The sequence below is a fragment of the Cydia strobilella genome, chromosome 3 (genome assembly GCF_947568885.1).
Source record: "Cydia strobilella chromosome 3, ilCydStro3.1, whole genome shotgun sequence".
NCBI lineage: Eukaryota > Metazoa > Arthropoda > Insecta > Lepidoptera > Tortricidae > Cydia > Cydia strobilella.
Window position 1 is genome coordinate 23,470,107 of NC_086043.1, and position 25,442 is coordinate 23,495,548.

Consider the following 25,442-nt stretch of genomic DNA (forward strand, 5'->3'; position numbering starts at 1 on the left):
CGTTTGTTGTAGTATTGCCAGTGTAGAATTTTTCATTACTGCCAACATGACCCAAATCACCCAAAGAAATTCGAAAACTCATGTTGGACTGTTGTTGGTGACTTGAATTATACTATAGTTTTATCACATTTACTTATTTGAGACGATTTTTTTGTTTATTCGACTTCGACTTTAGACCTGTACCGCTGGCTATATTTTGACCCCTAGGTTATAAAAATATTAAAGTCAATTCTGTTTTCGCTTATGAATACTTTGTTAAGATGTAAATCTTACATTTTGTTTTGTGTCATATATATAATTTGCTTTTCTAGTAATTTGTTATTTTGTGGTAATTATTTTTTATTTTGAATTATCTTGGAGAAAAAAATATTCGAGAGAAAACATGTAACTGTGTTGCATTTAGGATAGTGTTTTTAGTGTGAAAACATAGTTTGTGTCAATTACGTCCACTGCAATCTGATACTATGTCATAATATTCTAAAAGACACAAAAAAAAATTAGAGTTAAAAAAAATTACTTAGGTCGAATTTAATCGTTTAAATAGGTCCATTAAATGATTTTGTGTCTTATTAAGGCATAGCTTCATAAGATATTTGATGATTTTGTTGTAACAGGCTGTCACCGTTACAAAAGAATATTAAAGATATTAGAGTTTACATCTTATTAATTTGAAATGCGGGATAAATAAGATGTATGAATTTGTGTCACTTTCATCCACTGCATAAACAAATATTACAAAAATATTATTTGCGTTCAAATGAAGCCAGCGGGCGGTCTGAATGGGCAACGGAGGCCGTGCAGGGTGGGGCCGCGGCGTGACCTTGCCGTACGCAACGCATGTTTACTTCGCCTGTGCGCCAAATTAACGCAACTTATTCAAAGAAGTTACGCAAACAACACAACAACAAGCAACAAGCAAGCAAAGAATGCGTCGAATTATCTTTTACCTATTTAAAACTCATAGATATTGTACAATGTCACCATTATGCAAAAGAACTGTAAGTACATGTTTGATTTGCGAGCGAGCTGGCAACATTGCGCAGGGAAATCTTAAAAATATCGCGTTTACGTGAACGCCACATACATTTGTGACAGTGATAGGGAAAAGGTACCACTAAAGTAAAATTTGGTTATTAATACCGTGACTTTCTTTCATTCTTTGATAAAAAAAATTGCTATTTATGCAACAAGTGCGGAAATCATCTTTACGCACGTGTATCATACAATGTTTTACTATGCATTGTGCGAGTAAATAAAAAAACATGTCATGGCAAATAAGTTTAATTATTAAAAGGAGTGTTTTAAATCGACACGAGTTGCGAATTACCTATTCGCACGTGTATCGTACGTTTTACAGTACATATGGCCCTTTAAACTTTCGACATATGCACGGTAAGTGCTCTTTTCCGCACTAGTGCGAGAAAGTAGCACCATATGTACTGTAAAAAAAAATTGAAAACAAAAAGCACTAGTGCGGAAAAGCAGTACTTTCCGCACGATATGGCTCCGTAGGAAACGCACTTTTCGAGCACATGCATTGTAAAAAAAAATATAGGACTGTATCTCCTAAACCATGCGTCGTAGCGCAAAAATAATAAAATTTTCGTTCCCCTTTATGTAACCCAAAAGTAATACATGAAAAATACAATGAAAAAAAAAAAAGAAACAAAATCTTTATAGGGCTGTATTAGCTGTATCTCCTATATCGTGCATCGTAGCGCAAAAATAATCAAATTTTCGCTCCCCTTTAAGAAGCCCCTAATTAAGATTTAAAAACGCAAAAAAGAAAAAAAAAGAGGAAAAAATCTTTATAGGGCTGCATCTCCTAAACCGTGCATCGTAGCACAAAAATAATCAAATTTTCGTTCCCCTTAAGAAATCCTTAATTAAAACTTTTAAAAAAACCAGGAAAAAAACTTTATAGAGCTATTATAGCTATATATATAGATATAATATCTCCTAAACCGTGCGTGGTGGCGCAAAAATAATAAAAATTTCGTTCCCCTTTATGAAGCCCCGAAGTAATATAATAAAAACACAATGAAAAAAAAGAAAAAAAAATAACAAAAAAACTTTATAGGGCTGTATCTCCTACACCGTGCATCGTAGCGCAAAAATAATTAAAAAAAATCCCTTTAAGAAACCCCTAATTAAGATTGAAAAACGCAAAAAAGAAAGTGGAAAAAAATCATTTTAGGGCTGTATCTCCTAAACCGTGCGTCGTAGCGCAAAAATAATAAAATTTTCGTTCCCCTTTACGGAACCCCAAAGTAATATACAAAAAAACCCAATGAAAAAAAAAAACAAAAAAAAATCTTTATAGGGCTGCATATCCTAAATCGTGCATCGTAGCGCAAAAATAATCAATTTTTCGTTCCCCTTTAAGGATCCCTTAATTAATACTTTAAAAAAAACAAAAAAAAACAGGAAAAAATCTTTATAGAGCTATATCTCCTAAACCGTGCGTGGTAGCGCAAAAAGAACAAAATTTTCGTTCCCCTTTACGGAACCCCAAAATAATATACAAAAAACACAATGAAAAAAAAAACAACAAAAAACATCTTTATAGGGCTGCATCTCCTAAACCGTGCATCGTAGCACAAAAATAATCAAATTTTCGTTCCCCTTTAAGAAACCCTTAATTAAAACTTAAAAAAAAAACCAGGAAAAAAAACTTTATAGAGCTATTATAGCTATATATTAGAGATCCACGCCGCAGCCAAAAAACCCAGCGGCGGCGCGCTGGGTTTTGAACCCGGCGCGGCGCGGCGTCGCCGGCGTGAGGACATTTTTTAGGAGGAATAATTAAAAAAAAACATAACTATGCTAGGAATAAACATTTATTTCTTATCTCCATCAATCACTGACTAAAAATTGTTTACAGTACAGCTACAGTGGTTGTAATTATCGTGAATAAAAAATATTTTGTTCACCTTTGCCGGATTTAAGCGCGATCGCTTAGCAGTCAAAACCATCCCAGCTACAGAAAACACCCTTTCACTGGGTGTACTTGTAGCTGGAATGCCTCAAAGTGACCGCGCCAACCCTGCAAGCTAAGGAAACATTTTTTTTTGTTCCCAATACAATATCGCCTACCCTGTTCGTTCTGCATATCAATGATATGTTATTTACTAACAATATTCATTGCTATGCGGATGACAGCACTGGTGATAGCTGTTATACAGGTCGTGCAAACGCCCCCCCCTGAGCAGGTGTCGGAGTGCAGGATGCGACTTGTGTCTGAGATCGAGACGTCCCTTGAATAGGTCTCCAAATGAGGTAGACGTAACCTCGTCCAGTTCAACCCTAGTAAGACACAAGTCTGCGCGTTTTCCGCCAAAAAAAACCCCATTTGTCACGGCGCCAAAGTTTCAGGGCATTCCCCTTACCACGGCTAAAAGTATCGCGATACTTGGTGTCGACATTACGAACGAAGTCCAGTTTCGTAGTCATCTGGAACAAAAAGCCAAACTGGCCTCCAAAAAACAGAGCCAAACAGTACTTCACACCGGGTCACCGACTTTTGTTATATAAAGTGCAGGTTCGACCTCATATGGAGTACTGTTCTCATCTCATCACTGGTCTGGCGCTCCACAATACCAGCTCCTTCCCCTTGACTCCATCCAACGGCGGGCAGTTCGTATTGTCGGCGATCCCGAACTTACTGTACAATGGGGAATGTTCCGAAGAACTTTTTGATCTGGTGTCATCGTCTCGTTTCTATCACCGCACGCACCTCCCGCCAAAGGAGCAAAACTCATCCTCACTTCTTAGACACATGGCACACCAAGAATAAGCGGGCATCTCGCTCGTTTCTTCCCAGAACGTGCAAAATGTGGAATGAGTTGCCTCCTGAGGTATTTCCTTTGCGCTTCGACATGGGATTCTTCAAGAAGCGGGTATTTAGGGTTCTCAAGGGTCGGCAATGCTTAAGGGCTCCTGTGTTGTTGCTTATGTCCATGGGCGACGATGACTGCTTCCCATCAGCCGGCTCGTCTGCTCGTTTGCTGACTATCACATAAAAAAACTAGTCAAGCCAAGCACTGCAATGAAGTGAGTGAGCCAGCGTTCGTTCTTTCACTTCACTCACGCGGCGTGATGGATAGATGATGCGGTGGGGATGGGGGTCAGTGGAGCGGGCGGGAGTGATGCATGCAGCGACCAGTCGCTAGCGCACGGAATGGCGACAGCGCATTGTTTGTTTTGGTCGGTTTGTTCATCATATTTATTCGAATTTCGAGGTCGGCGCGAAATTTTGAACGAATATAATATCTCCTAAACCGTACGTGGTGGCGCAAAAATAATAAAATTTTCGTTCCCCTTTATGCAACCCATAATTTATATTTAAAAAAAAAACGCAAAATTTAAAAAAAAAATCATTATAGGGCTGTATCTCTTAAACCATGCGTCGTAGCGCAAAAATAATTTAAAAAAACCCCTTTAAGAAACCCGTAATTAATACTTAAAAAAAAAAACAAAAAAAAACAGGAAAAAAAACTTTATAGAGCTGTATCTCCTAAACCGTGTGTGGTACCGCAAAAACAATAAAATTTTCGTTCCCCTTTATGCAACCCATAATTTATATTTAAAAAAACGCAAAATTTAAAAAAAAATCTTTATAGGGCTGTATCTCCTAAACCATGCGTCGTAGCGCAAAAATAATAAAATTTTCTTTCCCCTTTATGCAACCCATAATTTATATTTAAAAAAAAACGCAAAATTAAAAAAAAACATTATAGGGCTGTATCTCTTAAACCATGCGTCGTAGCGCAAAAATAATTTAAAAAACCCCTTTAAGAAACCCGTAATTAATACTTTAAAAAAAAAAAAAAAAACCAGGAAAAAAAACTTTATAGAGCTGTATCTCCTAAACCGTGCGTGGTACCGCAAAAATAATAAAATTTTCGTTCCCCTTTATGAAACCCGAAAGTAATATACAAAAAACACAATGTAAAAAAGAAAAAAAGAAAAAAAAAAACAATAAAAAAATCTTTATACGGCTGTATCTCTTAAACCATGCGTCGTAGCGCAAAAATAATTTAAAAAACCTCTTTAAGAAACCCGTAATTAATACTTTAAAAAAAAACAAAAAAAAACCAGGAAAAAAAACTTTATAGAGCTGTATCTCCTAAACCGTGCGTGGTACCGCAAAAATAATAAAATTTTCGTTCCCCTTTATGAAACCCCAAAGTAATATACAAAAAACACAATGTAAAAAAGAAAAAAAGAAAAAAAAAAACAATGAAAAAATCTTTATAGGGCTGTATCTCTTAAACCATGCGTCGTAGCGCAAAAATAATTTAAAAAACCCCTTTCAGAAACCCGTAATTAATACTTTAAAAAAAAAAACAAAAAAAAAACCAGGAAAAAAAACTTTATAGAGCTGTATCTCCTAAACCGTGCGTGGTACCGCAAAAACAATAAAATTTTCGTTCCCCTTTATGCAACCCATAATTTATATTTAAAAAAAAACGCAAAATTTAAAAAAAAATCTTTATAGGGCTGTATCTCCTAAACCATGCGTTGTAGCGCAAAAATAATAAAATTTTCGTTCCCCTTTATGAAGCCCCTAAATAATATACAAAAACACAAGAAAAAGAAAGAAAAAAATAATAACAAAAAAACTTTATAGGGCTGTATCTCCTAAACCGTGCATCGTAGCGCAAAAATAATCAATATCCGTTCCCCTTTAAGAAGCCCCTAATTAAGATTTAAAAACGCAAAAAAGAAAGAGAAAAAAATCATTTTAGGGCTGTATCTCCTAAACCGTGCGTCGTAGCGCAAAAATAATAAAATTTTCGTTCCCTTTTATGAAAACCCAAAGTAATAACAAAAAACGCAATGACAAAAAAAAGAAAAAAAAACAACAAAAAAAACTTTAGGGATGTATCTCCTAAACCGTGCATGGTAGCGAAAAATAATCAAATTTTCGTTCCCCTTAAGAAGCCCTTAATTAAGATTTAGAAACGTAAAAAAGAAAAAGAAAAAATCTATATAGGGCTGTATCTCCTAAAGCGTGCGTCGTAGCGCAAAAATAATCAACTTTTCGGTCCCCTTTATGTAACCATTAATTTATACAAAAAAAAACGCAAAAAAAATAGTTTTTTTTTTATAGGGCTTGATCTCCTAAACCATGCGTCGTAGCGCAAAAATAATTAAATTTTCGTTCCCCTTTATGAAACCTCAAAGTAATATACAAAAAACACAATGTAAAAAAGAAAAAAACAATAAAAAAAACTTTATAGGGCTGTATCTCCTAAACCGTGCGTCGTAGCGCAAAAATAATCAAATTTTCTTTCCTCTTTATTCAACCCTTAATTTATATTTAAAAAAAAACGCTTTCACTAAACTGCTGTAACTCGGAAACTTAGAATCCACAAAGGGGACTTTACTAAATTATGACACATATTAAAGCCTGACCAGTAATATATGATCATTGTCAAGAGGGCGCTGTTCATTCTCATGTATAGGGTGACAGTTCAGTATAGTATGAAAAAATATTGTATTTAATGAACATCATCATCAATGTAATTAATGTTACTTGCCACGCTTAAACATAACAAAAATCACAATAAATTGCGTCTTAAAATAAACTTAAAAAGTCTACTAAAAATCGAAACAAAAGTAATTTTTAAGTCGCTGTTGTGACATTCTCAATCAAAAGGTAGGTACCACTTTGTCGTTTACCATAAAGACGAAATTTGATTATATCTTTATACAAATAACCTGTCAGAGAAAGTGGTACCTTTTGATTAGGAACGTCACAAATGTTGGTCAGTATGAGGAGTGCAGCCTACAGTTTATTTTTAATTATATTTATATACCTACTACGGTAAGATTAAGACAATGTAATTATGCCTACGAATGAAATAAATACACTGTATCGCAAAACTAAGTGGCGAGACAGCTCATAATGCCATCTCTTGGTTGGTCTTAACAAGGGTAAAGGAGATAGTATTAAGATCTCAGTCGCCAGCTGATATTGCGGCAAGTATAATAAGCACCCCACCCGCGTAGGTACCCTTCCCCGCGCACGCCCTTCTTGCTCAATTGAGTTTTATTTTGCCAGATAGTAAAAAAACCGTGGATCAAAATGACCCAAATTATGAATGATGTCTCAATGTGGTATTATAATATTGTAGACGTAAACTTAATAACATGAATTTTTTTTTGTGGCAGATACAGGGTGTTAATTAGAAAAAATTTTTTTTTAAATAAAAGCGGTGGATGAATTTGACACAGATTTGTTTGAATAACATATAACAATGTTCTGTAAAGTACAACACTTCACTTACCGACTCTAATATTTTTTTAGGCGTTTTAGGATCAATATTAGGTATTTATTAAATGTCATTATACCCGTGGATGAAAATGACACAAAATGCGTGTGTACGTCGGAAGCCACTTTGCCTTTACAGGGAAACAAAGAATTTCGTCTCGAATATTTTTTTTACAGAATGCTGATTGAAAAAAGAAATACCTAAATTTCTACCTAAGCAAATACCTAGGATGACACAAAATATTATTTTTAGGTTTAGTATATGGTCTGGAAACTATATATAAAAAATAAGCAACATTAATATTCTTATAACCTCAGAAGTTATTGGTACAGGTCTATTGACAAGTTGACAGTTTGATAATAAACACGCATCGCTTCAGGCAAGAAATTCAATTCGCGCGCCTAGGATTTGCCTAGTTTTTGGATAGTCTCCATAAAAATGGATTCGGAAATGTCGGACCCAGTAGAGGCAGATACAGATGGATCTATTTGCAGTATTCACGTACGCAATTTCTTTTGCCATGACAATTTGCAGATTGACTTGAATAAGAACGTTAATTTCGTCGTTGGGCGTAACGGCAGCGGTAAAAGCGCAATTCTGACTGCTTTAGTCGTCGGTTTGGGAGGCAGGGCCTCTGCGACGAACAGGGGAAACAATTTACATTGTAAGTATCCTTCCATTATCTACAGCCATAATAAGTTTTTTCTCAAACATATTTTAAACAACATTGACCTTGACAACTGTTGATATCTGGCTGTTTTTCCATTAGCCGGCCCGGCACCGGTACCGGTACCGACACCGGCGCCGGCGCCGTGCCGGTGCCGGGCCGGCTAATGGAAAATCAGCCATTCGACTACAAAAAAAACCGGCCAAGTGCGCGTCGGACTCGCGCACGAAGGGTTCCGTACCATTACACGAAAAAAACCACGTTTGTTGTATGGGAGCCCCACTTAAATATTTATTTTATTCTGTTTTTAGTATTTGTTATCATGGCAACAGAAATACATCATCTGTGAAAATTTAACTGTCTAGCTATCACGGTTCATGAGATACAGCCTGGTGACAGACAGACGGACAGTGGAGTCAGAGCAGGGGCGTAGCTAGAGAATATGGCTCCCGGGGCAATTTGCGCCCCCTGACGACTGACAAAAGTTTCCCTGCTGCCTTTTGCCCATTTTGGCACCCCCGTGGATGGCGCCCGAGGCACTTGCCCCCTCTGCCCCCCCCCCCCCTAGTTACGCCACTGAGTCGGAGTGTTAGTAATAAGGTCCCGTTTTTACCCTTTGGGTATGTAACCCTAAAAATGAAGTGTACCATTCCTGAGTACAGGCCTTTTTATTTCATGTTACTTAATTGTGATATACACAGTACTTAAAATAATTTTCATCCAACTTGCCTTTATCTAATTTGATTATAGCTGTGGCTCTGTCCAGGTTTTGCCCGCGAATTTGTTATTGGTCCTATCCTAATTGCCTCTAAATTAGGATATTAAATAAAACTTGGGCAAATGGAGTAATAAAATTGAAGCAATAAATCCCATAATTAAATCCAAATGTGAAAGTTTTTTGACTTTTTATCATATCTGCAACTTCAGTGATGGTAGGCATAGTTGCACCAGCAAAGATCCTATCACTGCAAATTAAACCATTTTATTAAGTAATAAAGTTAATTACAAGACATTAGGCTTTTAATATTTAAACTTGCAAAGAAACCCCCTTCAACCTATGTAACATTTAGTCTCTTTCTCACAAACAGAAGTTACAGATAGGCATAAACAATCAATGGTTTGTTTCTTCTTCTCTTCTCTTCTTGACAAAGGTTTATCAATATTGCCAAAAGTTTATAATAAGATATAATTTCAGCCTTCATCAAGAAAGGTGCCAACTCAGCATCAGTGGAGATCAAGATCCGGAACAGCAGTGAGCAGGCATACAAGCATGATGTGTACGGAGACTACATCATCATCGAGAGGCACCTCAACGCCTCCGGGGGCTCCGGCTACAAGGTTAAGAATGCTGCAGGTGAATATGGTGCTAGGCCCTCTAAAAATAAAAATTTAAGCCCCTAAAATATTAAAATTATATCAACAGCAATGAGAAAAAGAATGTGTGATACAATATCCATCCCTATCAACATCTGACAGAAAGCGCGAGTTTGTATCTGCGGAATTGTAAATTTTGATGTTAAGTTTAATTTAAGAAGTGTGTGTATTGATTGCCATACGATAAATAAATAGTAACATGATTTGTCCCCTTTCAAATAGACAATGAAAAAGAATGTGTCATGCAATATCCATCCCTATCACCACGATTTCTCTCCTTTTAATGAACAAAGATTGATGTTCTGTTACTGTTATTTCTTGATTTTGACACTCCAGGCCAGACCTTTTCATAAGAATCCAAAATTATTATGTACATCTGCAAATAATAGTCGACCCCTTGCAAACAAATTAATTTTTATGCAGAGGGAGTCAATTATTTCTGCAGCTCACTGGTCACTGTAAACCCAGCTGTAACAGTGCATAATTAAATTAAATATATCTTTATTTCAGACCCACAAGTCCATATATGGTTAGTTACATTAACTTAAAAGCTATGTTAGTTACCTACACTAAGTATTTTTAATTACATTTTTTTTTATACACCTAGGTCACTTGATATAGGTCAAAGTAGACCTAACCTGCTCCATCCAGTGCCACATTATGGGGCAGCTAAATCTGTTAGCAATCACCTTCAGAATGCTGTTTCGACTTTCCCTTACGCGACCCATTAGCGACGTGATTTTTTTACGCATAATTGCGTGAAAATCGTCCGTGTGCGCTTGGGCGAACATTCCTGATGCACTGCACCATTTTGGAAGTCAGCAGCATTCTGAAAGCCCTGATAATAAGTTGGTATGCACTTTTGCAGTTTGCTGTATCTCGGTTAACCTTTTCGACGCCGTGTCAAACACAAAAGCAGTCATCCACACGCCACGTCACCGAAGTGTCTAAACTGAAATTGCACTTTATGCATACGCATGTAGGTCTATGTTGCTCTGTGGTCTATGACCGATTAATCGGTCTTTGGCGTTAAACCCATGGTGCATATATATCGGTCATTGGCGTCCATATAGAAAATGGATGTAAACCTTTTAGGTTAAATAATTATACAATTAAATTTACCATTATAAATTGTTCCAAGAGTCATCTATTGTCTAAACATGTCTATTTAGAAATCTGTATTCAGTGCTACCTAAGTCCTAACTCCTAACATAATCAGCAAATATCAACATAAATTTTATCTCATGTCACCAGGTAAAGTGATATCAACAAAATACGACGAAGTAAACAACATTATCACAGCGCACGACATTCAAGTGGACAATCCAATATCTGTGCTCAACCAGGACGATGCGCGCGGATTCCACGCGGCGGACGCTAAACGGAAATTCACACTGTTTCGGAAGGCGACGAATTTGGACCGGACGGAGTCGAATTACTTGTCGGCATTGGAGAGCTGTAAGATGGCGAAGAATATATGGACCAGGAAATCTGAGGTTAGTCTTTACTAGTTAGAAAGAGAAGGTTACACGGGAAGGAAGTGGACAACCCGATATGGGAGTGAATACCTGGACGCCAAACGGAAATTCACGCTGTTTCGGAAGGCGACGAATTCGGACCGGACGGAGGCGAATTATTTGTCGGCATTAGACTAGTTGCAAGTTGGTGAAGAATATGTGTCGCTTAACTTCAAACTCGGGTAAATCCATTCGACCCTCAGCAAATATTGACCCTATTCTTCTTCCTCAGCGAGTATGCACCCACTGTTGGGCGTAAATTAAATAACTTAAATTTTGTAACCCCAGTAAATTCACTGCCATCTGTCGACACACTTTAAAACTAAAAATGAAGATTTATAAAAATATGATAAAATGTATTTAAATATGGATAAATGGTTTTTTTATTTGCATTAATGATTTTTATTAAATCATTTTACGGTTTAGACTCACTTGTTTTAGTCACTCGCGCGACATGTTTCGGAGAGCCTAGGTCTCCTTTACGCAATACACGGTCGTCGTGAACGCTGCTCGCACTATTAGTGCTTGAGAAAGGAGACCTAGGCTCTCCGAAACATGTCGCGCGAGTGACTAAAACAAGTGAGTCTAAACCGTAAAATGATTTAATGTGAGTATGTCTCACAACAGTTTAAATTTAAATTATTTTTATGATTTTGACCCATGTTCTTTCACTGATATGCGTTAAAATTGTTAAATAACAAACGAAACCGTCAACGCCATCTATACGACAGTAGGCCAAAGCTAGTAGCGCCCTCTGAACGAGAATCAAATTTTCTTGATTTTAGAGGCAAGTTTTTTCCTTAGACTGTATCCATCTATTACGGAGTTATATCTATCTTTGGTATCTCTGTCTCACTCATAACTGCGTCATTAACGGACATACGGCAAACCACCTTCCACTCGATTGGATAAGCCCGGACCGCACCATGGTCGCGGTTCGGTACGCCCGCCCGTCTATTTGACCCTTTACACGCAGCTGCTAAGCTAAGCAGATATTCACATTGTTCAGTAAGGTAAGACCCCTTTTGCCAGGATCACAGAATACAAGTACAGAAGATTCACTCCCTAACAAAACGCGACTACTACGAGGCGGCACGAACGCGTGCAGGCGTCCGTTCCATAGCGGTGTGCGGCAATTACTATGGCAAAACCTCAAAATTGAGGCGGCCGCAGGTACTTGTAGCGACGCGACGAAATCGCGGAATGAGACACGCCTGCCAGGATGCACGATTTCTGACGTTGGTTAATGTGTCTACGGCAGATGTGATTCTTTATTACAAACTGAATAAAAAATCACAATTTTACAGGCTCTAGAAGATGTTAAAAAAGAAAAAATCAAGCTTAAAGCAATCCACGACAGACTTCAGTCCCGAAGCGAGATCATCGCCCGAGAAAAAGCGCTTGAAAACGAGTATTATTGGAGCGAGATAGCGCAGTTAGAGCGGCAGGTCCGAGACATAGAGTCGAAGAGGCAAAAACAGGAGGATAAGATACTGAAGCTGGAAGTTAAGTTGAAAAGTTTGGATGCGAGCTGCGGGGGGAAGAATGGTGTCATAGAGTAAGTAATTCAAAGTGGTCAACGAAAATAGTAGTGTTAATTGGTTATCACATCCGGTTGCAACACCAGTGTGAGGAACTCCTTAGATTTTTTTAGGGTTCCGTACCCAAAGGGTAAAAACGGGACCCTATTACTAAGACTCCGCTGTCCGTCCGTCTGTCTGTCTGTCACCAGGCTGTATCTCATGAACCGTGATAGCTAGACAGTTGAAATTTTTACAGATGATGTATTTCTGTTGCCGCTATGTTAACAAATACTAAAAACAGAATAATATAAATATTTAAGTGGGGCTCCCATACAACAAACGTGATTTTTTTGCTGTTTTTTTTCCGTAATGGTACGGAACCCTTCGTGCGCGAGTCCGACTCGCACTTGGCCGGTTTTTTTAATATTTAAGACACTAGACTATAGATTTGCAAGGGAACTTCCAACCAAAACCTGAAAGCATAGAAAATAAACAAAATGTTTTTGTGTTTCACAGTGGTAAACATTGTTTAACCCTGCCGCGAAATCCCTGCAACTCTTAAGATTTCACTTATTCTCAAATATTTCGCTCACTTGGGTATCATGGTATCAACATTAGCATGATGGGTTAAAGCAAGGCGAAGATGTTTACCCCCTACCTTTTTTATACAATTTGGACTTGTTTTAGCACTCTGAAAACTCAGTTTGAAGAGCACAACAACCAGCGCACCCTGCTAGAGCAACAGCTCAAAGACTTAGAAGGCCAAGTGCGAGCAGCGCAAACGGCACTAAGAAGCTTCCAGAACACGGGCAACAAGCACTCGGACCAGATCAGGAGAGAAAAGCGGAAAGCTACGGCATTGGAGCTCGAGATAAAGAATATCAAGTAAGTGACACTTCTAGGACAACAGTTAAAGGACCTCGAAGGCCAAGTGCGAGCAGCGCAGACCGCGTTACGAAGCTTCCAAAACACTGGTAACAAGCACTCGGACCAGATCAGGAGAGAAAAGCGGAAAGCTACGGCATTAGAGCTCGAGATAAAGAATATCAAGTAAGTGACACTTCTAGGACAACAGTTAAAGGACCTCGAAGGCCAAGTGCGAGCAGCGCAGACCGCGTTAAGAAGCTTCCAGAACACTGGTAACAAGCACTCCGACCAGATCATGAGAGGCAAAAGGAAGGCTTTGGAACTCGAGATAATAAATATCAAGTATATGACGAGCCTCTAGGCTGTTTTTTTTTTCATAAATGGCTTCAACTGCTCGCAAATTTTTGCCAGATGGATGCAGCCAAAGGTAGACTTTTGACTTGTGAGAATAAAATGTTCAGAGCTGTGTTTTATATCCTATAATACTAATATGGTTTTCGAATGGCTAATTTTCTACCCAATACTGTTTAAAATGACTGATCAATTCGTCAAGTGGGGTTGGCAACTGTCAAAGGTTTGCATAGATGACGCCATCATAGCTTGCCCCTTTCTCTAGTTTCGTTCTATGAGAATTGGCTTAAAAGGCTGGCATCCAGGCCATAATATTCCAAAAAAAAACAGGAATTTGACAATTCTAGGGATTGACAGGACAAGCTATGCTAGCGCCATCTGTAAAATACTTCGACCGGCCATTCATTGGGACACATTGTATTTTTTTTTATCTTGAATTTTAACTATTTATTCAATCAAACATACAGAATAGCATACGATCTAAATTAATCTAAAAATAAAACTAAATTAAATCTAAAACCCTAAATATGCCCTAAATAAATCTAAAAACAAACACATAAATTATTAATAGTACATTATTGTCGAAGCTCGGAAATAGCTACTTGCTGGCTGAGGATTTGTTTTAAACGGACGACCTTGGGAGTGCTTTTCTCAAAAATGGCGCAATAAATGCAAATATAATAGAAATATTTTACAGAAGCAACATTGTTATGTATATATTTTCACAGAAAAAAGTAAAAAGATTTGCTTTGCCGCCGTTTTATTTTTTTATTTAAAAATGGAAGTGTATTTTTCTGCTGAAAATACGCCAAACTATTTGAGACACCTAAATAGTCTTCATTTGATATGGCCACTTCAACTTTTAAAAAGTTTGGAACTCGACAAATAATGGAATTTGTATGCAACATTGCAGTCCCGAAATCGAGACTGCAATGTTTTTAACTTTTTAATTTTTTGACTGACCATAAACTACGCACTTCGCGACCTACTTTTTAACCGGCAACGTCGACTTTGCCGTCCATTTTTGAGAAAAAAAAATTACTTGTTGCATGTATCATGTTTGTCACGATCAAATGGTTCCTATTTCTATTTCAAAATATTGAGTTTCAATGTATTATATTTTTACGTCTGTTTGTCGTAGCGACGGCGACTCGCAGTCCCAACGCTCGTCGCTAGAAAAAGCCGCCGCAGCAGCAAAGAGAGCGCTCGACGCGGTCCGTGCGCGGTACAGCACCGCGCAGCACGAGTTCACGCAGGCGCAGCAGAACAGCGCCCATTGTGCCGGCCAGTGGGAGCGAGCGAGACAATCCACGCAGCGGGCGAGGAGCGAGCTGAGTATGTAGGGTAGAGCGAGACGGCACGAGCTCACGCAGGCGCAGCAGAACAGCGCCCATTGTGCCGGCCAGTGGGAGCGAGCGAGACAATCCACGCAGCGGGCGAGGAGCGAGCTGAGTATGTAGGGTAGAGCGAGACGGCACGAGCTCACGCAGGCGCAGCAGAACAGCGCCCATTGTGCCGGCCAGTGGGAGCGAGCGAGACAATCCACGCAGCGGGCGAGGAGCGAGCTGAGTATGTAGGGTAGAGCGAGACGGCACGAGCTCACGCAGGCGCAGCAGAACAGCGCCCATTGTGCCGGCCAGTGGGAGCGAGCGAGACAATCCACGCAGCGGGCGAGGAGCGAGCTGAGTATGTAGGGTAGAGCGAGACGGCACGAGCTCACGCAGGCGCAGCAGAACAGCGCCCATTGTGCCGGCCAGTGGGAGCGAGCGAGACAATCCACGCAGCGGGCGAGGAGCGAGCTGAGTATGTAGGGTAGAGCGAGACGGCACGAGCTCACGCAGGCGCAGCAGAACAGCGCCCATTGTGCCGGCCAGTGGGAGCGAGCGAGACAATCCACGCAGCGGGCGAGGAGCGAGCTGAGTATGTAGGGTAGAGCGAGACGGCACGAGCTCACGCAGGCGCAGCAGAACAGCGCCCATTGTGCCGGCCAGTGGGAGCGAGCGAGACAATCCACGCAGCGGGCGAGGAGCGAGCTGAGTATGTAGGGTAGAGCGAGACGGCACGAGCTCACGCAGGCGCAGCAGAACAGCGCCCATTGTGCCGGCCAGTGGGAGCGAGCGAGACAATCCACGCAGCGGGCGAGGAGCGAGCTGAGTATGTAGGGTAGAGCGAGACGGCACGAGCTCACGCAGGCGCAGCAGAACAGCGCCCATTGTGCCGGCCAGTGGGAGCGAGCGAGACAATCCACGCAGCGGGCGAGGAGCGAGCTGAGTATGTAGGGTAGAGCGAGACGGCACGAGCTCACGCAGGCGCAGCAGAACAGCGCCCATTTGAATAAAGAATATATTGACTTTGACTTTGAAATGTAACGTTTTTATCACGACTTAGGTAAAAATTGCCCAATGCTCCCCTACCTCCCCTACAGCACAGCACCACATATAACTAAGGGTTCCAAATTCGAAAACAAAACAACTGTTTCTGGGGTGTCATGCGGAACTATATTTCAAAGAGAAGTTCTTTACGAAAAAAGTCATATCTGGAAGTCGGATTTTAAAGTTTTTACTTTCAATTCCAACTGGTTCTTAAAAACTGACGCTATAATTCTATGTCTTTAACACCGCACACATCAAACTTCAAGACCGAGTGAGGAATGTCGAGATCCGACGCCGCACCACGGTGCAACGTCATTACCAAACTTAAATGGAACTGGGCGGGACATGTTTCCAGACAGAGTGATGGCAGGTGGGCCAAAATGTTAACGGAATCGTGGCCGCTTTCAGACGAAAGGAGTGCCTGGCGTCCGTTGGCTCGTTGGGTGGACGACATTCGGAAGACCGCGGGTCACTTCTGGATGAGATTGCCTCAGGACCGGGATAAGTGGCGTACTCGAAGAGAGGCCTATGCTCAGCAGTGGGCGATAAAAGGCTGATATGATGATGATGAACACCGAATATTTCTTCTGTTATAGTAAAACTCCAGCAAGAGCAGCGCTCCCTACAGTCCCGAGGCAACGACGAGCTTGGCGTGTACGGGGAGGAGATGGTGGCTCTCTGTAGAGCAGTCGAACAAGCTCACAAGCAAGGAAAGTTCACTAAGAAACCAATCGGACCTGTTGGTACGTATTCAAGATCACACACACACAAGTCACACATACCTTCTCATATCAGTTACAATGATATGGATATGTACGGTGAAGAAATGGTGGCTCTGTGCATAGCAGTCGAGCAGGCCCGGAAGCGGGTTCAGTTCACCAAGAAACCTATCGGACCTGTTACGTATTCAAGATCACACACACACACAAATCACACATACCTTCTCATATCAGTTACAATGATATGGGTATGTACGGTGAAGAAATGGTGGCTCTGTGCATAGCAGTCGAGCAGGCCCGGAAGCGGGTTCAGTTCACCAAGAAACCTATTGGACCTGTGGGAACGTTGATTCAGGACCCACCATACACATGTTTCACTCCACATAAAGCCTGACCAGGAATATATGATCACGCGCCATGTTGCGGACTTTCACTGGAACTATTTTTTTCATACTATACTGAGCTGTCACCCTATACATAAAAATAACAGCGCCCTCTTGACAATGATCATACTACTTAATAATGACTGGTCAGGCTTTACCAAATTTAAGAGTAACATTTTTGTGCAGGAGCTCACCTGAAAGTACGTGAGAAGAAATGGGGCGGCGCGCTGGAGCACGTGCTCGGCGGAGCCCTAAGGACCTTCCTCGTCAACGACGACAAGGACCGGGTCCTGCTGTTCGACCTCATGAACAAGGTCAGACTCCAACCACGTCTGTACAGTGTACGACTGCCTGTCACCAGGCTGTATCGCATGAACCGTGATAGCTAGACAGTTGAAATTATCACAGATGATGTATTTCTGTTGCCGCTATAACAACAAATACTAAAAAGTACGGAGAACCCTCGGTGGGCGAGTCCGACTCTGACGTTTTATTAATTTTTAGTTTTTCTGATTCTTTATTTTGAACTAGTTGCTGCCTGCGAGTCCCGCGAGTTCATCTGCGTAGAATGAATATTTCCATAGTAAATTCCACCATTTCCACCACCCTTTCACCTTCTTGAGGGATGGTTTTCGAAATAGTAAACATTATATTTAATGGAACTATAGGTCTAATTGTATATCTGCAAGTTTAAACATATTTGTATGTGCTTGTTTGTTTCCTAAATAAATAAATAAAAAATTATGTCCTTTCCCGGGCCTCAAACTATCTCCATATTAGATTTCATCTCAATCGGTTCAGCGGCTTAAGCGTGAAGAGGTAACAGACTCAGATTTACTTTCGCATTTATAATATTACAGTAGGGTTGTTTGCAGACCTCTAACCTAGCCTATCGTTTTAGATATACGGCAGAAGGAGCAAGCCAAGCGTGACCTGCAGCAAGTTCCTGCCCAGACAACACGACGTGTCCCAACACGTGGTCCGCGCGCGTCCGTACATGTCCGCGCTGGACTCCCTGGTCGTCACCGACCCTGTCGTCGCCAACTTTCTGATTGACAGTGTCGGGGTGGAGAGGATTCTCATGGTACCTGAACACGGTCAGTGAATTCTTATATTGTGGCCCTAAGTTATTGTCAAACCATGATGTGTCCGCGTTAGATTCTCTGGTCGTCACCGACCCTGTTGTCGCCAACTTTCTGATTGACAGTGTCGGGGTGGAGAGGATTCTCATGGTACCTGAACACGGTCAGTGAATTCTTATATTGTGGCCCTAAGTTATTGTCAAACCATGATGTGTCCGCGTTAGATTCTCTGGTCGTCACCGACCCTGTTGTCGCCAACTTTCTGATTGACAGTGTCGGGGTGGAGAGGATTCTCATGGTACCTGAACACGGTCAGTGAATTCTTATATTGTGGCCCTAAGTTCTTGTCAAACCATGATGTGTCCGCGTTGGATTCTCTGGTCGTCACGGATCCTGTCGTCGCCAACTTTCTGATTGACAGTGTCGGGGTGGAGAGGATTCTCATGGTACCGGATACCGGAGCACGGTGGGCACCACGGTGCTATACTGTTATCATTTTGTAGTAATCCAATAATGTAATTATGTCAAACATTACTAATACATCCTGGTCACGGCACCAAAATGTTGAATTGGCAACGTAATCTCGAATTTAGTTGTTTAAATAAATGACAATTGTTGCTAAAGTTAACAGTGCTGTTTTAACATCTAAACCATACTTCTTATCTGTACCCTAAACTTGATACCCTTGTTTTTACCTCTTCTAAACCGGGTGTTAATTATGATCTATAAAACGAATGGAGCGGAATATACAATCTTGTTCGGTTTCAACACAAAATACAGTTGAAACCATTATAAACCATTGGTTTTAAATCCTATTGTTTAGAAGAAAGGTTTTCAAGATTTAATTTGTTTGTAGCGGACGCCCAACGCCTCTCGGACCGCGTCGAGAACGTCCCCACAAACTGCGGCCGTATCGTAACACTGGACGCCACCGAGTACTTCCCGGCGCCGCGCTACCGCAGCTACGGCGGCTCCAACCGCCGCGCCTGCTACCTCGCCGTCTCCAACACGGAGCGGAACAGGTAGCTGACGAACACAAACTGTAGCATCGTAACACTGGACGCCACATACATCTCTTATTCTAACTAGTATGTAAGTAGGTGGCTGATGGGTACCCAACTGTGCCATAGCATAAGTGGCCATTTTACAACTGTTTTTTTTTTGCAGTCTCAGAGAAAATCTCGAAGAGGTTCCTATCCTAATTATAGTAATTTCTGATCAAGGAAACGTAGTCGCTTGTTTGTGTTTTTCGTTTTACTTCTTTTTAAGCACTTATTCTGTTACTTAAATTTTTTTATACGAGTATACACAATCTTACACAAGTATATGTGACGGTTTCAATCAAAAGGTACCACATTGTCGCTTACCATAAGGAAGAAAATTGCTTGTATGTTTATACGAAAAACCTGTCAGAGCGTCCTTATGGCAAGCGACAATGTGGTACCTTTTGCTTGAAAACGACACATATTCGTACAGGCAACTGCTAGAAGACATCAAAGAAGCCCAAGCACAACTGCGAGAGCTCGAGGGTGAAGAACAAGAGTTGGATGCGACCTTGAAAGAGGCCAAGCAGCTCGAACACGTCGCTTCAAGGGACCTGCAGGTTCGTTTTATTATTGTTTCTCTACTTTACAGTACAATACAATATACAATACAAATACTCTTTATTGCACACCTCGATAAAAAAAAAACCAATACAGAAAAAAACAGCAAGAGAATAGTAATTACTACAGAGGCCGTGAAGTAAGGGGTTGTCGGCCGAATAGAATAGACGGCCGAACGTAGTGAGGCCGAATAGTTATGAGGCCGGCAACCCCTGTTCACGCCGAGATATGTATAGTGCTTTTCTCAAACATGCAATGAAATAATAATACAAACATGATGATGATGATGATGATTGTTTCATGCCGTAATGTGATAGGTAATTCAGTGCGTGTAGTATCGCGGAGGAACAAAAATTTGATTATTTTTGCGCTACGACACACGGTTTAGGAGATACAGCCCTATAAAGTTTTCTTTTTGTTTTTTTTTTATATTTAAATTAAGGGTCACCTAGAGGGGAGCGAAATTTTTATTATTTTTGCGCTACGACGCATGGTTTAGGAAATACACTCCTATAAATATTGTTTATGTTTTTTTTGGGGTTTTTTTTTTTAATATAAATTAAGGGTCACCTAGACGGGAACGAAAATTTTATTATTTTTGCGCTACGACGCATGGTTTAGGAGATACAGCCCTATAGTTTCTATTTTTTGTTTTTTTTTTATTTATTTTTCAAATATAAATTAAGGTTCATCTAGAGGGAACCGAAAATTTTATTATTTTTGCGCTACGACGCATGGTTTAGGATATACAGCCCTATAATAATAATATCTTGTCTTTTTATTAATTATATAACAATTGAAGTCTTTTTACATCTCTAAACGATTTTAGTACTTCTGTTGTTTGTATATTTTTTTTTGTGTAATTTGACATTTATATTTATGTAATTTTTTTTGTAATTTTGGGTTAATATTATTGTTTGTAAAAATTGACATGTAAAAGTGCCCCTGTAGCCTATTTGCTGAATAAATGTTTGATGTTTGTTTGATGTATAGTTTTTTTTTTTTTTCAAATATAAATTAAGGGTCATCTAGAGGGAAACGAAAATTTTATTATTTTTGCGCTACGACGCATGGTATAGGAGATACAGCCCTATAAAGATTTTTTTTGTTTTTTTTTTGCGTTTTTTTTTTAAATATAAATTAAGGGTCGCTTACGGACGAACGAAAATTTGATTATTTTTGCGTTACGACTGTAAAAAAAAATCAGCTGTTTATCCTGCTCGCATGAACATTGAACACAGACGCCATGTTTACATTAAAATAAAATAAAATAACTTCCCGGCCTAGGCCTTCAATTTCGTATGAAATTCCTTTACAGTTTTCTCAGTTGCTCCGCTCGAAACGTGATACTTTGAAGCCTGTTTTAACACACATAAGGACGATATTTCATTGCATATGGCCTTTTTAAGACGGCCAAGAGGTGGGTCCCGAATTTGACCGTTTTTGTTAGGTGGGTCGGAACCCAGTTAGTTTTGGGAACCATTGGTCTATATAATTTATAAAAGTTAATTGTTAGATTCGTTAATCCATCCATCAGTTTGAAGCGACGCCTACGACGCCCGTCTATAGAAATGTTGCCAACTCTAATAATGATTGATTTGTTGTACAGAAACTTCTAAGCGAGCAACACACCAAGGAGAAGGAAGAAAGAGACGCGCGCGCAGCGCTCGAGCAGCAGCAGGCCCCGCACCAGGCAGCCGTGCTGGTGAGTTACTATTATACAAGGAGAAGGAAGAAAGAGACGCGCGCGCCGCGCTCGAGCAGCAGCAGGCCCCGCACCAGGCAGCCGTGCTGGTGAGTTACTATTATACAAGGAGAAGGAAGAAAGAGAGCGCGCGCCGCGCTCGAGCAGCAGCAGGCCCCGCACCAGGCAGCCGTGCTGGTGAGTTACTATTATACAAGGAGAAGGAAGAAAGAGAGCGCGCGCCGCGCTCGAGCAGCAGCAGGCCCCGCACCAGGCAGCCGTGCTGGTGAGTTACTATTATACAAGGAGAAGGAAGAAAGAGACGCGCGCGCCGCGCTCGAGCAGCAGCAGGCCCCGCACCAGGCAGCCGTGCTGGTGAGTTACTATTATACAAGGAGAAGGAAGAAAGAGACGCGCGCGCCGCGCTCGAGCAGCAGCAGGCCCCGCACCAGGCAGCCGTGCTGGTGAGTTACTATTATACAAGGAGAAGGAAGAAAGAGACGCGCGCGCCGCGCTCGAGCAGCAGCAGGCCCCGCACCAGGCAGCCGTTCTGGTGAGTTACTATTATACAAGGAGAAGGAAGAAAGAGACGCGCGCGCCGCGCTCGAGCAGCAGCAGGCCCCGCACCAGGCAGCCGTGCTGGTGAGTTACTATTATACAAGGAGAAGGAAGAAAGAGACGCGCGCGCAGCGCTCGAGCAGCAGCAGGCCCCGCACCAGGCAGCCGTGCTGGTGAGTTACTATTATACAAGGAGAAGGAAGAAAGAGAGCGCGCGCCGCGCTCGAGCAGCAGCAGGCCCCGCACCAGGCAGCCGTGCTGGTGAGTTACTATTATACAAGGAGAAGGAAGAAAGAGACGCGCGCGCCGCGCTCGAGCAGCAGCAGGCCCCGCACCAGGCAGCCGTGCTGGTGAGTTACTATTATACAAGGAGAAGGAAGAAAGAGAGCGCGCGCCGCGCTCGAGCAGCAGCAGGCCCCGCACCAGGCAGCCGTGCTGGTGAGTTACTATTATACAAGGAGAAGGAAGAAAGAGACGCGCGCGCCGCGCTCGAGCAGCAGCAGGCCCCGCACCAGGCAGCCGTGCTGGTGAGTTACTATTATACAAGGAGAAGGAAGAAAGAGACGCGCGCGCCGCGCTCGAGCAGCAGCAGGCCCCGCACCAGGCAGCCGTTCTGGTGAGTTACTATTATACAAGGAGAAGGAAGAAAGAGACGCGCGCGCCGCGCTCGAGCAGCAGCAGGCCCCGCACCAGGCAGCCGTGCTGGTGAGTTACTATTATACAAGGAGAAGGAAGAAAGAGACGCGCGCGCAGCGCTCGAGCAGCAGCAGGCCCCGCACCAGGCAGCCGTGCTGGTGAGTTACTATTTTACAAGGAGAAGGAAGAAAGAGACGCGCGCGCAGCGCTCGAGCAGCAGCAGGCCCCGCACCAGGCAGCCGTGCTGGTGAGTTACTATTTTACAAGGAGAAGGAAGAAAGAGACGCGCGCGCCGCGCTCGAGCAGCAGCAGGCCCCGCACCAGGCAGCCGTGCTGGTGAGTTACTATTATACAAGGAGAAGGAAGAAAGAGACGCGCGCGCCGCGCTCGAGCAGCAGCAGGCCCCGCACCAGGCAGCCGTGCTGGTGAGTTACTATTATACAAGGAGAAGGAAGAAAGAGACGCGCGCGCCGCGCTCGAGCAGCAGCAGGCCCCGCACCAGGCAGCCGTTCTGGTGAGTTACTATTATACAAGGAGAAGGAAGAAAGAGACGCGCGCGCCGCGCTCGAGCAGCAGCAGGCCCCGCACCAGGCAGCCGTGCTGGTGAGTTACTATTATACAAGGAGAAGGAAGAAAGAGACGCGCGCGCCGCGCTCGAGCAGCAGCAGGCCCCGCACCAGGCAGCCGTGCTGGTGAGTTACTATTATACAAGGAGAAGGAAGAAAGAGACGCGCGCGCCGCGCTCGAGCAGCAGCAGGCCCCGCACCAGGCAGCCGTTCTGGTGAGTTACTATTATACAAGGAGAAGGAAGAAAGAGACGCGCGCGCCGCGCTCGAGCAGCAGCAGGCCCCGCACCAGGCAGCCGTGCTGGTGAGTTACTATTATACAAGGAGAAGGAAGAAAGAGACGCGCGCGCCGCGCTCGAGCAGCAGCAGGCCCCGCACCAGGCAGCCGTGCTGGTGAGTTACTATTATACAAGGAGAAGGAAGAAAGAGACGCGCGCGCCGCGCTCGAGCAGCAGCAGGCCCCGCACCAGGCAGCCGTGCTGGTGAGTTACTATTATACAAGGAGAAGGAAGAAAGAGACGCGCGCGCCGCGCTCGAGCAGCAGCAGGCCCCGCACCAGGCAGCCGTGCTGGTGAGTTACTATTATACAAGGAGAAGGAAGAAAGAGACGCGCGCGCCGCGCTCGAGCAGCAGCAGGCCCCGCACCAGGCAGCCGTGCTGGTGAGTTACTATTATACAAGGAGAAGGAAGAAAGAGACGCGCGCGCCGCGCTCGAGCAGCAGCAGGCCCCGCACCAGGCAGCCGTGCTGGTGAGTTACTATTATACAAGGAGAAGGAAGAAAGAGACGCGCGCGCCGCGCTCGAGCAGCAGCAGGCCCCGCACCAGGCAGCCGTGCTGGTGAGTTACTATTATACAAGGAGAAGGAAGAAAGAGACGCGCGCGCCGCGCTCGAGCAGCAGCAGGCCCCGCACCAGGCAGCCGTGCTGGTGAGTTACTATTATACAAGGAGAAGGAAGAAAGAGACGCGCGCGCCGCGCTCGAGCAGCAGCAGGCCCCGCACCAGGCAGCCGTGCTGGTGAGTTACTATTATACAAGGAGAAGGAAGAAAGAGACGCGCGCGCCGCGCTCGAGCAGCAGCAGGCCCCGCACCAGGCAGCCGTGCTGGTGAGTTACTATTATACAAGGAGAAGGAAGAAAGAGACGCGCGCGCCGCGCTCGAGCAGCAGCAGGCCCCGCACCAGGCAGCCGTGCTGGTGAGTTACTATTATACAAGGAGAAGGAAGAAAGAGACGCGCGCGCCGCGCTCGAGCAGCAGCAGGCCCCGCACCAGGCAGCCGTGCTGGTGAGTTACTATTATACAAGGAGAAGGAAGAAAGAGACGCGCGCGCCGCGCTCGAGCAGCAGCAGGCCCCGCACCAGGCAGCCGTGCTGGTGAGTTACTATTATACAAGGAGAAGGAAGAAAGAGACGCGCGCGCCGCGCTCGAGCAGCAGCAGGCCCCGCACCAGGCAGCCGTGCTGGTGAGTTACTATTATACAAGGAGAAGGAAGAAAGAGACGCGCGCGCCGCGCTCGAGCAGCAGCAGGCCCCGCACCAGGCAGCCGTGCTGGTGAGTTACTATTATACAAGGAGAAGGAAGAAAGAGACGCGCGCGCCGCGCTCGAGCAGCAGCAGGCCCCGCACCAGGCAGCCGTGCTGGTGAGTTACTATTATACAAGGAGAAGGAAGAAAGAGACGCGCGCGCCGCGCTCGAGCAGCAGCAGGCCCCGCACCAGGCAGCCGTGCTGGTGAGTTACTATTATACAAGGAGAAGGAAGAAAGAGACGCGCGCGCCGCGCTCGAGCAGCAGCAGGCCCCGCACCAGGCAGCCGTGCTGGTGAGTTACTATTATACAAGGAGAAGGAAGAAAGAGACGCGCGCGCCGCGCTCGAGCAGCAGCAGGCCCCGCACCAGGCAGCCGTGCTGGTGAGTTACTATTATACAAGGAGAAGGAAGAAAGAGACGCGCGCGCCGCGCTCGAGCAGCAGCAGGCCCCGCACCAGGCAGCCGTGCTGGTGAGTTACTATTATACAAGGAGAAGGAAGAAAGAGACGCGCGCGCCGCGCTCGAGCAGCAGCAGGCCCCGCACCAGGCAGCCGTGCTGGTGAGTTACTATTATACAAGGAGAAGGAAGAAAGAGACGCGCGCGCCGCGCTCGAGCAGCAGCAGGCCCCGCACCAGGCAGCCGTGCTGGTGAGTTACTATTATACAAGGAGAAGGAAGAAAGAGACGCGCGCGCCGCGCTCGAGCAGCAGCAGGCCCCGCACCAGGCAGCCGTG

At 43.5% G+C, this 25,442-nt stretch overlaps 1 protein-coding gene across 1 annotated transcript in view; it reads left to right on the forward strand.

Annotated features, from left to right (window-relative positions):
• The first annotated feature begins 7,650 nt into the window (after positions 1 to 7,650).
• Positions 7,651 to 25,442, forward strand: part of LOC134756244 (structural maintenance of chromosomes protein 6) — a 36,216-nt gene continuing 18,424 nt past the window's right edge. The window contains 12 exon segments of the mRNA XM_063693071.1: positions 7,651 to 7,944; positions 9,143 to 9,301; positions 10,576 to 10,817; positions 12,146 to 12,396; positions 13,049 to 13,411; positions 14,721 to 14,914; positions 16,548 to 16,694; positions 17,240 to 17,367; positions 17,955 to 18,150; positions 18,992 to 19,157; positions 19,612 to 19,738; positions 21,349 to 21,444. Coding sequence (XP_063549141.1) covers positions 7,719 to 7,944; positions 9,143 to 9,301; positions 10,576 to 10,817; positions 12,146 to 12,396; positions 13,049 to 13,411; positions 14,721 to 14,914; positions 16,548 to 16,694; positions 17,240 to 17,367; positions 17,955 to 18,150; positions 18,992 to 19,157; positions 19,612 to 19,738; positions 21,349 to 21,444 — 2,295 coding nt within the window. The 5' untranslated portion in view covers positions 7,651 to 7,718.